General features: G+C 39.9%; 2 protein-coding genes across 4 annotated transcripts; one reads left to right on the top strand and one right to left on the bottom strand.

Moving 5' to 3' along the window:
- Positions 1 to 769: 769 nt before the first annotated feature.
- tlr1 (toll-like receptor 1) lies at positions 770 to 5,400 on the top strand. Its single transcript, XM_059345530.1, has 2 exons — positions 770 to 876; positions 2,568 to 5,400. Exon 2 carries the CDS (start codon positions 2,575 to 2,577, stop codon positions 4,978 to 4,980), a length of 2,406 nt encoding a protein of 801 aa, XP_059201513.1. The 5' UTR covers positions 770 to 876; positions 2,568 to 2,574; the 3' UTR covers positions 4,981 to 5,400.
- A 116-nt stretch (positions 5,401 to 5,516) lies between these two features.
- ints10 (integrator complex subunit 10) lies at positions 5,517 to 13,554 on the bottom strand. Of its 3 annotated transcripts, none has more exons than XM_059345531.1 (18): positions 12,928 to 13,554; positions 11,951 to 12,018; positions 11,766 to 11,869; positions 11,518 to 11,657; positions 11,341 to 11,422; positions 11,105 to 11,245; positions 10,806 to 10,980; positions 10,110 to 10,279; positions 9,876 to 10,015; positions 9,625 to 9,778; positions 9,320 to 9,402; positions 8,803 to 8,958; positions 7,943 to 8,051; positions 7,679 to 7,758; positions 7,173 to 7,335; positions 6,937 to 7,030; positions 6,574 to 6,642; positions 5,517 to 6,097 (listed from the first exon to the last, which is right to left on the bottom strand). In XM_059345531.1, exons 1-18 carry the CDS (start codon positions 13,054 to 13,056, stop codon positions 5,941 to 5,943), a joined length of 2,214 nt encoding a protein of 737 aa, XP_059201514.1. In that variant the 5' UTR covers positions 13,057 to 13,554; the 3' UTR covers positions 5,517 to 5,940. The 3 variants fall into 3 exon arrangements, with proteins under 3 accessions (XP_059201514.1, XP_059201516.1, XP_059201515.1); XM_059345533.1 differs by having other exon boundaries at positions 11,766 to 11,852; positions 12,928 to 12,990; XM_059345532.1 differs by lacking the exon at positions 6,574 to 6,642 and having other exon boundaries at positions 12,928 to 13,553.
- Between the last annotated feature and the right edge of the window lie 19 nt (positions 13,555 to 13,573).

Below are 13,573 nucleotides of genomic sequence, written 5' to 3'. Positions count from 1 at the left end.
CAAGCTGTCGATACAATGACTCTATATTTTTGCTCTTAAATTCACTTTAGTTTCTAGTTTTTTGGACCGTTGGAGAGTATTGAGGTTGCATGAACGCAAATATTTATGTTATATTGAGTCATTTAGTATCTTATTTATCTTTTTAATGCTATTTTCTGACTTGTGATACACAGGCTTAAAGTTGTATTAAGGTCATTATCAGTTGAACCAATCATTAGTTTATTGGATGATTGAGGCAGTTACTATGTGTACATGTAAGTGTTGTGATACTGCACATATTTCTGATAAAGGCCAGACACACCAAAACACTGCATCAAATAAATATTGTGAAACAGTGTGTTGGAGTTCTTCTCATTGTTTTCAAATTTACCATTGATGCAGCACCCTTACACAGTAGGGTGTATTACATGCATATACATTACATCGTAAAAGGGATTGTTAATATAGGATGGCACGCTTGTGACAAAGCTTCATTGTGTAAATTAATCAAACTGGTGTTGAACTGAGAATAGACTTCTTTCCAACGCAGTCCGAGACTTAAATCAGAATAACTGAATAGGCTGATATACTTTCTCACTTCCTACATCATGAAGCATTACAAACATAGCATTTAGTTATGTAAAAAAAAGCTATCTACAGTAAATAGAAGAGAAAAAAAGGAAGTGAAAAGAGGATGTACATGACAGTAAAACTTGATTGGTCTGACAGTTGCTTTCGTTTCCCTGTGTGTTACCTTCTCAAGCTGTGATTATATCTGTAACACGAGCAGAGGTTGTGTGAGAAAAAGGAGAAGGCAGCTGTCCACGGCTAAACATCGTGATCCAAACTGTTTTTGATTCTTGGTGAACCTATAGACTTCTATTGAGCTTAGTACAGGTAAGTGCATTCTTTTGTTTTTCTATGTCCCGTGTAATGGTTATTTTTTAAAATGTTGTTTTACATCCATAGTCTGTAGATTGAGATGCTACTGCAGCCACAATAGCAGAAGTATTCAGAGTCCAGGACAGCATTTAAACAAAAAAATATTTTAAGTAAATTTGCAGATAAATGCAGAGATAGTACTGGTTTTAACCGATTGACGCCTAAAACTGGCTGTAAAACCTCTGGGCGATTTTAAAATAAGCCCCTAAAACCTGAAGTTTTTCTGGAAATTCAACAGAAGTGTCAACGCTTCTACTAAATAATACATTTTTCAGCCTCTGTAGCAGATAGAAATGAAATTCATAAAGTATTTGAGAGCTTATACAAATACTACAAAACGACGTATCCGCTTTCCAGGCTTCAATGGGTTAAATAAATGCAGATTGAAGGACAAACATGTAAAACAATGTATAGATGATATACAATGTCCCTCTCCCTTCCATTTTGCTTTTTTAAACCATGTCGTTACTATAATTCTTCTGTACCCTTTTGAATGCCTCCAGCATTGACACCAGCAAGGGAAAAACAAATAATCAAATCACAGGAAGGTTAAGTTGGGTATTGCTGAAACTGCTTTGAGGAAGTTTAACACAGACTATTTTGTCCATTACTATTTGTTTCTATGATTTTATCCATTCCATATTATATCTTTGATGCTAAATAACAGAAACACCTCCCTCAATAAACTGCATCCCTCATAATGACCATAAAGTTTAATCAACATTTCTCCAAAGAAGTTTGAACAAAAACGGAACATTATAACCTTCATAAGATTTTTATTGTTGTTTTATTAAGATTAATATGTTTTATCTTGGACCCGGTTGCATAAAACAAGTTTACCACATACAGTGGGCTTATAAGTGACTCATTTTTAGTCGATTTATTTTGCATATTCAGCATGGTTCAAACCCATTCACGATAGCAAGATAGAATCAATATGAATTTGTTTTAAAAGGAAAAAGCGTATTTTGTAAAGGTGGTAACAAGGGTAAATATGTGCCTAATAACAACAATAATAATAATAATACATTGCCATTATGTATTGTTTTTCTAAACACTCAAAGACGTTTAGCAGGCAATAAATAAAAGAGAAGAGCAGAGTTTTGAGGTTTTTTTTTTAAGATGGACAGTGAGAGGGAGTTTTGGATATACTGTAGTTTCTTGAGTGTCTTGGATGGTGAACCATAGAGCAGGCTATTGCAGTAGTTTAGTCTGGATGTGATGAATGCGTGGGTGAGGGTCTCAGCAACTGGAAAGGTGAGGGATGGACGGAGGTGGGCAATGTTCCTGAGGTGGAAGAAGGCTGTTTTAGTGACGTTTTTGATGTGCTGGTTGAAGGAGAGGGTTTGATCAAAGGTGACACCAAGGTTACAGATGTGAGGAGAAGGGAGCACTGTGGGTGGGGTTAGTGAGAGATTTGGGACCAATGATGATGATGATTTCTGATTTTTCACTGTTGAGTTTGAGAAAGTTGGTTTGGAGGCTTGGAGATTTTATATTAGTGATGCAGTTGGTGAGGGTGGAGTGGGTGGCAAGAGTGATGACTTTGGTAGAAATGTGGAGCTGGATGTTGTCTGCAAATAAACTAATAAACAACCATTACATGTATCAGAAGTAATAATGTTTATTTCCTTACTTTTATCCAGACAAACAATGTGGCCTGTGACCGTTTCCCTTTGGGCAGCAGCCATGTTGATGGGACTGCAGCCGGGTGCTTATTCCACTGACATCATCATAGACCGATCTTCGAAAAACCTCTCCTCTGTCCCAGGAGACCTGCCACAGACGGCCGAGCTTGTAGATCTTTCATGCAACCACATACAGCAACTTCACAAAGGAGACTTTAGCAACACCCCTTTCCTGAGGTTCCTCAACATTTCTTGGAATAGTTTGGAGGAGATCGATCCGGAGACGTTCCTCGACACGCCGTTCCTGGAGAACCTGGACCTGTCCCACAACAGACTGAAGAACCTGTCGGGTCAGCTGTACCTGCTGCACACAGAGAACCTTCTGGGACTAAATTTGACCAGCAATAACTTTCTCACAATCACACTGGGGAGTGAGTTCCGTCCTCTGATTAAACTGGAACAGTTAGGACTTGGAGCACGAAGCATTAGCACAGGTGACTTCAGGAATATTGCTGGAGCAAAACTGCATACACTGACTCTTTCCCTGGAAAATGAACTGCAATATACAACAGGCAGTTTGAACGATGTCCATGCTCAAAGACTTCAGATATCCTTCACTAATTATCAAATAATTGACCATGATCTAGTTGGTGATGCACTGTCACACTTTGCTGAAGTGGAGTTGATGGATTTAGCAGGTGGCTACCGAGACCTGGGTAGGCAGCTGAGTGAGAGAGTAGAAATCCTCACATCTCATCTTTATCTCACCAACATATCAATCAACTGGTATGACTTGACTTACTTTTCAAATGTGGTTCTGCGTACATCACTGACCCATCTGACCGCCACTGACGTAGCCATGCATCATATGCCTTATACAGACACTGACGTGACCCCAACATCTAAACTGAAGAGCTTCACAGCCAAGAGAGCAGTGGTGATGGATTTCTTCTTTTCACAGGAGGCTGTATACAACTTTTTTATTAACATGCCAGTGGAGAGTTTAGTCTTTAATGAGACTCCAATCATACACATGACATGCCCAAAGTCACACAGTCCTATTCTCCAGCTGGACTTCTCCCATTGCGCTCTGTCCGACTCCATCTTCACCAGAGTGGAAAATAACACAATTCTTGAATGTGAGAACCTTGTTAACGTAAGGCAACTGATTATTGTTGACAACAATCTTAAGAACCTTCAGTCGCTGAGCAAACGAGTCCGATTCATGAAGTCCTTGCAACATCTGGACCTCAGCCTCAACTCCCTGACTTATGATGGTGTTGGAGAATGTGTCTGGCCACCAAACATCATCAACATGACTTTGTCTTCTAATGGTCTGACAGACTCTGTTTTTAAATGTCTACCAAAAGGAACAGAGACACTGGATCTCCACAACAATCAGGTTTCTGTGATACCATCATCCATCTTGAAAATGGAAAATCTTTCATCTCTGAATCTGAATGCTAACAGGCTGCGGGACCTGCCATCATGTAATGGTTTCCCAATACTGAATGAGCTTCTGCTCAGGTCAAATTCCCTCCATGCACCACTCATGAAAAATCTAGAAAGCTGCCCAAATCTGAAAATACTGGACGTCAGTTACAACCCCTTCACCTGCACCTGCCCTCTGAATGCTTTCATTGGTGCTGGCATCAAGTCTGAAGAGCAGAAAAGTCAGACAGGATTTGAATTGTTGAACTGGCCATCTGAATATTACTGCACTTACCCAGAGGCTGTTAGAGACGTCACCTTGAAAGACGTCTCGATCCCAGAGATCACCTGTAATGTCAGCTTACTAGCTGCCACCATCTTGGTCCCAGCAGTGACATTTATTATCATTGTTGTGGGCCTGTGTCGTTATTTCGATGTTCTCTGGTATATGGGCATGATCTGGCAGTGGACCAGAGCCAAGCATCGTGCCAGGATGCAGCATGTTCCACTTGAAGATCTGGTGGGTGTCGAGTTTCATGCTTTTGTGTCTTACAGTGAGCATGACGCAGACTGGGTGAAAAACTCTCTCCTTCCCAACATTGAAGGCCCTGCTGGAGGGCTCCGAATCTGCCATCATGAGAAAAACTTTGTGCCTGGAAAGACAATCATTGAGAACATCATCACCTGTGTGGAGAAAAGCAGACGCTCCGTTTTTGTGCTTTCTGCTCACTTCGTCAAAAGTGAGTGGTGCCATTATGAGCTGTACTTTGCCAGCCACCGCCTTTCTTGGGGCTCGGATAGCGTTGTGCTGGTGCTGCTTGAGCCTCTGCCTCAATACCTGATCCCATCCAAGTACTACCAGCTGAAGTCCATGATGGGTCGGCACACATACTTGGAGTGGCCTCAGGACAGGGCCAAACACAGGCTGTTCTGGGCTAATCTCAGAGCTGCGCTACAAACAGACCTGCCAAATGCACCAGTGACAGAACTAGATGAGTAACTGTGGATGGCAGACTCAAGGAGCAGTGTCTAGGATTTAGTGGCAGAGTTCCCAAAGGGTTTTTTGTTTTGTTTTCAATAATAAAATGGGATAAATACTCCAGTATTGGGTTTTTTAGTTCTAGCTTACTGTAGATACATGGCAATGCAACAAGGCAAGCTGAGGGCCCACTTTCTATGTATATACGAAGGGCTCATTATAAGTTAATGAAAACACAATTCTTAGTTTAAGGTGATTATACAATTTTAAAAAATCATTGTGAATATTATACTCAATTTCTACCAAAAAATCCCCTTGAATCCTACACACCGCTTCTATAAGACGAGGAAGTAGGAAGAGGAAGTGTGGGGACAGAAGTGAGAGTTAAAGAGGAACACAGTAGGAGTTGGAGCATGTGGGCTCCATGAGGTACACATTTGTACATTTTCTAGTTCTGTTTTTTACACTGTTTGTGTCCGCTTTTAAAACTTGTACTGCTGTGACCATAAGATAAAGTCACTTCTTGTATTCTTGTTAGATATAAATAATATGGCAACTTCTTTACACCAGTAAGAGGACATTTAATGGAAACATTTATATAAACTAACACTACATGTTTGTAACAAAAACAATAAACTTTACTCAAGAATATCAAAAATGCACATCATTCTTTTGTCAACATTGACTCCCACAAAATGTCACAATATGGTTAAACCACTTAAATGTGGTTGAGCACATGTTAAGAAAACTACACACATACTATGAAAATAGCATGAGTGTTGTATTTTCAAAACCAGTATTCTCTCCAAATCTCTGAAAAGAGAGAAGCACTTTAAAGGCAATGAGACGTATTTTTTTTCTTGAAAACTTAATTGATGGATGATAATAGAGAGTCAGAAATGTGCCCCGTTTTGGGGCCGTAAAGTCAGTCCAGCTGCATTAAAACTGTGCCTGGAATATCAACTATGAAAAGGCCATCCGTCAAGGAAGAGACTGGATGATGATGATTTTCTCGTTGATGCAGAAACGGTGAAGCACACTATACAGGTTCTCTCCACAGCGTGACACCTGCCTCTCCATGGCCAGACGGAAATCTTCCTTCACTCCTTTGGTGATTCCGCGAGTCACTGTGTGGTGTCTGGAAACAAATGGGGATAAAAAAAAAGCTAAACACAAACATGCATATTGTCACGGCCGTGTTATTATGAGATGGTTTAAGATAAATATATGCAATAAATACATAACTATGGAAACAGCATGTTACTTTTTCTAACACACATTAATCAGCCAGTCAGGATTGCACAACAAAAGTTTCATCATCATAAATAAAAACCACATAAAACATGTTCACAAATGAAATGAGATCAAGTGTTATGAAAAGGCAAAAAGACCAACATCATCCTCAAATAACAACAACAACAACAACAACAACAACAGTGATGACCACAGAAAGACGAGCAATGGCTCAAATAAACAAACGCCGACAGGAAATCAAACTAACTCTGGATGTAAAATGACAGGCCCAAACCAAAACTGGGAGTTGAAGTTGGGAATGAAGGAAGGGTGACTGGTGTGGGGGAGGGATGGGACAGTGGGAGGAGGGGCCTGGGGTACCTGTCCATCGCCTGCACCCCTTGTAGCAGAAGGGTATTTAACTCCACCCCCAGGGCGGGACTAGGGTTCCTGAGGGACAGCAACATTCAACAACTCTCAGTCAGTGAGGGTGCATTCAAGTGTCTTAACTTCTACAGCAATGAATGAAGGAGATTGATAGGAGCTTTATTTTAACCATAAGCCCCTTCTCTTTCTAATACCCTCTCTATTAAAAACATTTTCAGTTCAAAGTACATTTTTCCCCACAGGCCATGTCTACTTATATCATCAATCAACATCACTGTTCTCTTTAAAACAGCAACAGAACGGGAGTGTGCAGAGTCACGATGCAAACTGAAACGTTTCTGAATATTAGGTGCTTACTTGATGAGCATTCCTTGATTGGGCAGCAGCTCTAGCTGGATCCTGCCCCCTTCTGGAGTACGCAGGTATGCAAACTCCTCCAGCATGTCAATGTCTGACAAAAAATCTTGAGCTTATGGAAACTAACATCCAAGACAAGAGAGCACAAACAAAGAAACCACAAAGTATTTGGTCTATTTATATAATGTGCCAAACCATTCACGTCAGGCTTGTGTGAGTAATTATAAAAAGGATACTGGTGACATAATTGAAGAAATTCTCATATTGGAAACTGCCTTGCTGGCAGATTTTATCCACTGCCTTTAAAAACAGCATCTCTCCCTGTGGCCAGTCATGCTGCAGCAGCACCACCACATGACCGAGGGACAGGTCGTCACGACTGTCTGTAAAGGCCCGGAGCTGATTGCACAAAATAAGAAGAGAAACAGGGTTTAATATCTAAATAGTTTCACAAAATGCATCGACACAAATAATCACAGTCCAACTGTAAACCGTTGATTCAAAGATTACATTTAATGTCAACTTTATGGCCATACTGGAAAAATGATGAAGGATGTCATGAAAATCAGTATTGATTTTAATCTCTAGACAGAAATGATTTGCCTCCGAACATCTATGGCATTGACAACTGTTTCGCGGTCTTCATTGAATACTTAATAAGAATATTAAATTTGATGCTTCTCTAATACTCATAAGACCCTGCAAATACCCTGATTTACACAGACTTAACTAGTTTAAGTACCTTGAAGCAGGCCAGCATCAGCTGGAGACAGAAAGGTAACACAGCTTTGCTGGTGCAGGGAAGCAACCTCAGGTCATTACCTAGAAATGACAAAAATGAGTCACTGCATAATGTTTTGATGTAATCACAGGTGTAATTATTCACATGATATATATATATATATATATATATATTCAATGTTAATTTTAAATAACAAGTTTAAAAGCATTTCACAGGTGCTAAGCAGTGACTAAATGTTGTTTCGCAAAAGCAGGAAGTGTTTACCTTTCCTTGTTTTGGACTTGACTCTACCCTGATCCTCTGGGGTCTTTGTTGGCTCTTGGCTCGGGGCCACCAGGCCACCCACAACATCAAGCAGCTTCTCACAGGCCATCTGATTAACAAATACAGTACAATACATGCTTCATATGTCTAAACAGGGAAGGGATTTTACACAGAATGTTGTACAAAATGTCATAAAAATAAACAGTCTGTCTTTATATCGTCATTGGTACTCTAAATCCTGTTGTAACCACATGTTGTCTGTCTGTTATGAATGTCTTTTTGCTATGCAAAAACCTTCCCTAAAAATCATTGGTGACCATCTACAAGTTTTTACGTTCGGTTTATAGATCATTAAGATGTGTCAAATAATGCTGCATAATAAAGCTTTACATGTTCAAAATGTTTGATAAACGCAGAAGCTTTGGGGCAAAATAATCAGTTCACATGTACGTGTGAACATAATCTCTGAAATCTGAACTTTGATTCACCTCAACCTTAACTATAACGCCACCTGCAGGCCAGTTGGTGTTATAGATTCATTTTTGGAGCATGTCCCACAGAGCAATTGTTTTTTTGTATAATAGCTCTAACTTCAGCATATGTAAGAATATGTTGAAAATGTAACAGCCTCCTATTTATGTAACAGTTCGATATCATTGTAAACAAGATTAGAGCAACAGCTATCTAACAGTGGGACTAAATGACAGAATCTGTCAAACCTATTTCAATATGATGTGAACAATTACTGCTAAATATAATAGTATAACATTAAGAGATGTAACCTATGTTTGTCTATGCATACCTCATGAGACCTACCAGCCTGATATTAAAAAAGTGTGAGCGTGTGTGTTTGTGTGTACCCTGTACTCTCCCAGTGCGTAGTGGCAGGACGCCTGCTGTATGAGGGCCCTGTGGTGCTCCAGACTGGCCTGACCTGAGGGGCTCTGCTGCCCAGGCTGAGGCTGCTGCACTGCAGCCATCTGGTGCAGGCTGGAGAGGGCCTTACGGTACTGTCCCTGGAAGGACACACACACAAACACACATAATAAGTGTATTTTCACAAACAGCTTATGGCAGTACAAGGAGAGATATTTAACACTTTTATACTCCCAATGAGGAAAACAATCAATTTTATAATTCCGCTAAATTTTAATCCACTTGTCATCAGTTGTCCAATTGACTCATTCTTTCAATATACTTGTTGCTTTATCCTGTTCTTTGTTTCTCATCCAATTATTAGGGCAATTATTACAGTCGCTCAGAGTAATCAATAAAATGTAATTTAGTCCCATACAAACTGAAAAAATACTGTAGAAAAAGTATAAACAACAGATAAAACGACAGCAGGCGTCTTGTCACATCATAATGGTTTCTTGCCTGATATATGATCATGTCAGTGAGGAATATCCTGAACCACAGCCAGCTGTCTGTCTTCCAAGAGGCACAGATCTTCTTGAACTCTGTTAAAATGTTACAAAAACAAATAATTAAGAGTTTTCCCACCCTTTTCTTTTTAAAGAGAATTAAAGACACTTTTTTTGTCTTTAATTTGACACTTTAAAGCCTTAAAAATACATCTGCAGCTGTTGTGGTTCCCGGTTTCTGATATCGTGTCAGAGTGACAGGACCCTCTCTTGGGGAGTAAAACCAACACAACACATATGAATAGAGGAGTTGTTTACCAGTTTCCAGGCCGTCGTGGGAGTGAAGCAGGTCCCAGCTTTCCCTCGCAGTTCGAAAGCTCTCCAGAGTCTCTGACCAGCTGGGCATCTCAGTCTTGTTCACCAAAATATGTCGGCCACGACCTTTTCCCAAGCCTTCCTCATCATCTGAGCTCTACAATGGCACACAAACAAACAAAGAATAAGATTTTAAAACAGAAAACAACAACAGTGAAACACGGTATAGTCACTTTAGTCCGATTGATCCTCACCATCGTCTTCTCTCTCCCATCTGCCAGTTTGCGTTTCTTATGTGCATGTTTAACTGCTCCTCTTTCCACCTCCACATCGTTGTACACCGAGCTCAAATCCTCTACGAGGATCCACGGCCCCGAGCTCAAAGCATTCACACCTGCCAAACAAACCCATTGTTTGATCTTTTAACCGTTTAGTGATAAACACCCTGTAGAACTAGTGTTGATTTGAACACAAAAAAAGAGGCTGACCCTGGAACAGTGCAGGCTGCACAGATGAGACATATATGAAGGCACTGCGGAAGAGGACAAGCGCGGCACAGATGACCACTTGACTGCAGCAGCGGGACCTTGTCTCTCCTTCCAGACCAGGCAAGTAGCGACACAGCTCCTTGACTCTCTGCAGCATATCCACATAACTCCTAAAGCAAAAGATAACAGACAAAAAAGAATACATAAAAAACATGTATGTATATAATATATGTGTAAGTGATTGAAACAATCTCTTTCCCTTTTCCTCTCACTTTAACAAATGATGAAACTGTTATTTGCTTGTAATTTTCAAACTAGTAATGTTGAGATTCTATGTTTATTGGTTCCTATAATGTAATGCAATGTAATATACATGCTAGTAAATGTGTAACTTTACTAGTGCTAGTAAATTTACTAGTACTAGAAAATGTACAACCTGTATTTTACTAAACACACATGTGCTGCCATGCAACTACCATTCATTATGATCGTAGTAGTAGTAGTAGTAGAATTAAGATCAGAAAGTCCTCTTAGTATAATACAGTGCAATTCAAAAGCACTACAAACTGACAGCCTCCAAAGGGCACAATTAAGTTAAATTAGTGGTTCCCAAACTTGATGGTGATCATATATTACACAAAGAAAAAAAACATGAAACACAGTAATGGCTTTTTGACAGAGAGACAGACAGACTACCTCTGTCCCTTGTCTCCCTGCCACTCGCAGCGTGCTCCAACCACGGCGAGGATATCCAACAGCCTCTCCCAAGGTTCTGCTACCACTGAAGACTTTTCTGACAGGCCATCAATCACATAACGCTGGGAGCCACGGGACACAGTGGGTGATTTCAGTGGCCCCCCTTCTTGAGAGCCTAAGACAAAGAACAAGTGGATAGAAAAAATATGAATGTATACCCTACAACATCTGAAGGTTTAACGTGATGGACTAGCACTAAGAGAAAAGGAAAGAGAAGCATCAGCAGAGTACAGCTTTACCCTGTATCTGTACATCAGGTGAGGGTCCACGGGTTACATAGCCGATGTAGAATTCAGCTGCTTTCAGCATGTACTTCTGCATCAGGCTGGCCGGCAAGCGCATGTCCATGTTTTTTATAACCAAAGGAAGGACATCACACACTGTAATAATAAGGAAGGATTAGTGTGAAAGTTATTGCTTAAAGGAAGTTGTTTTGGACTTAAGAGCAAGTTTGAATTTAAGCGTTTTCGCTCACCAAAAAGTTTTCTGAAGCAGTTGACAGGAGTCTCCACATTCTCTGATGCTTCCGCCTCCAACAATGTTTCTCCTAGATTGACCTAAACATACAGCAGAAAGTTACCAGTGACTGATTTAGTGATATTTACTCTAGGTTCAAATGTTGACATACAAGGTTTCTGCTATTATTACATACTCCGTGTTGGACCACAGACTCTGGAAAGCGTTTAAGAAGAAGGAGCAGCATTTCTGCTTTTTCCAAAGTGTTGAAACACTGCTCTGTGGCTTTCAGGAGCATCTCACACTGCACACGGCCCGGCAGTGTCTCAAAAAGCCCTGGGGGAGACAAACACAGAAAATATTGACATGCTTTAAATTTAGAAAAAAACAAGTGATCCACCCACACTTTGTCACACTCCTGACAGTTTGTTAAACTGCTCTTACCTCGTAAAAACTGAGCATGTTTGTCCTGAGAGTCACTTCGCAGTGCAGCTGTGATGACACTGATTTCTCGCCAAACAATGGGCTGATCTGGAAAGTTTATAAACCTTAAGAATGGACAAATTATTAGCAACTGTTAGCTCAGATTCAGCAATGGACCACAGAGGTGGTACTACACTATAACTTACATGTCATATAGTAGTCTCCCTGCCGATGCAGTCCTCTCTGCATTACGTTCAATGATGTACATTTCATACTGTGAAAACATATAAACCACATTTTAACAAGGGACTCATAACAGAGAATGCACTCATGTCAAACATGATAATAATTGACTACTTCATTCAGAGAAATGCAGTTAACTCTGGTAGTTTGACCATGAGCAGCTGAGGTAAATCCTTAATTTTACCTGCATGCTTGAAGTTAACCAAATACATTTACTGAGGTACTTTACTTGAGTTTACTTGATATTCTACTTCAAAAAATCTCAGATGGGAATGTTGTACTTTTAACTCCACTAAATGTATCCGACAGCTATGGTTACTTTACAAATCAAGATAGTTGGACGCAAACACAGCCTATCAAAAAAAATACAAACACAGCTGATTGACAAGAAATGAATTGGTATAATTCTTATATTCATGTAAAAACACTTAATGGTTCCAACTTCACACATGTTATGATTAACTGTTTTTTCTCGTGATTTATTTATTTATTTTTTAATACAAATTAAGGCTAGGACGATGGGGTTGGTCAAAACAAACAACGTTCAGGTGCCACTTCGGTCTCTGGGAAATTTTGACGGCATTTATCATTATGTTTTTAAGTTTTGCAAACCAGATGTTTATTGAATGAATGGAGAAAATGAATCAACTGATTAATCCATAATGAAAATAATCACGAATTAATAGTTCAAAATGGGCTCAACCTACTACAACGATAAAATCCTGCTTTCATATTATTGTATGAGTAATGATAATTTAATACATAATCGTATAACAGTCAAGGGGGCATTTTTTCTGCATTGTACTTTTACTTTGAATACATTTCCTCATTTGACTTGCATACTTTTTCTTACCGTCACCATGCCGAGCTGTAGAGGGGTATTGTTTACATTCTGGTATTAGTACTTTTACTTTTACTACCAGATGTGAATGCTGGTTACCTGTATGTTGAAGTCTGCAGGGTAAAGGGTCCTGGCAGTTATGAGCCAGGCTTTGGCCGCACAGGGATCATCGGAGACCAGCTCCCGGGCTCTCTTCACCAAAAACTCGCAGTCTTTTTGCGCTGACATTTTACATGAAACTAGCTTTCAATGCCGAAGACAACGAACTGAGCCCACCTGCAGTTCAGGCTGCAGCTTCATGCGAACGGTGGCTGAAACCAAACAGTTAGCCACCTTAGCATTAAGCTACAGATAGCCGCTCAGTGCGAAATATAAGGATACGGCAGGAAACATGGATATCTAACTCCTCTCTGACACCTTTGCTACAATTGCTCACCAGCCATATTTGTCAATTATCTCGTTTACTTTATCCACCATGAATATCCAGAAAAAGAAAAAGAAAAACAACTAAAGACCGTTTTTAAATTAACAGTCAAAGCTAACCATTTATTTACGTTACGACAATGGCGTTCAGTTATGTCGTAAATGTCGCAAAATCAATTTTGCTTTACGGTGAGCAAAACAACTAGAAAATAGTCAATTTAAGCGTTGTTACTCAACACATGTTATACATTATTATCCGGAATCCTGTAAAAACCCAAATCATCCACTATTATTTCCCTACAATAAAGAAGCTCTCTGAAGT

Source organism: Centropristis striata, chromosome 12 (assembly GCF_030273125.1).
Source record: "Centropristis striata isolate RG_2023a ecotype Rhode Island chromosome 12, C.striata_1.0, whole genome shotgun sequence".
NCBI classification, from domain to species: domain Eukaryota; kingdom Metazoa; phylum Chordata; class Actinopteri; order Perciformes; family Serranidae; genus Centropristis; species Centropristis striata.
Note: the sequence above shows the minus strand (reverse complement) of the source record. Positions and strands in the feature narration are given on the sequence as shown.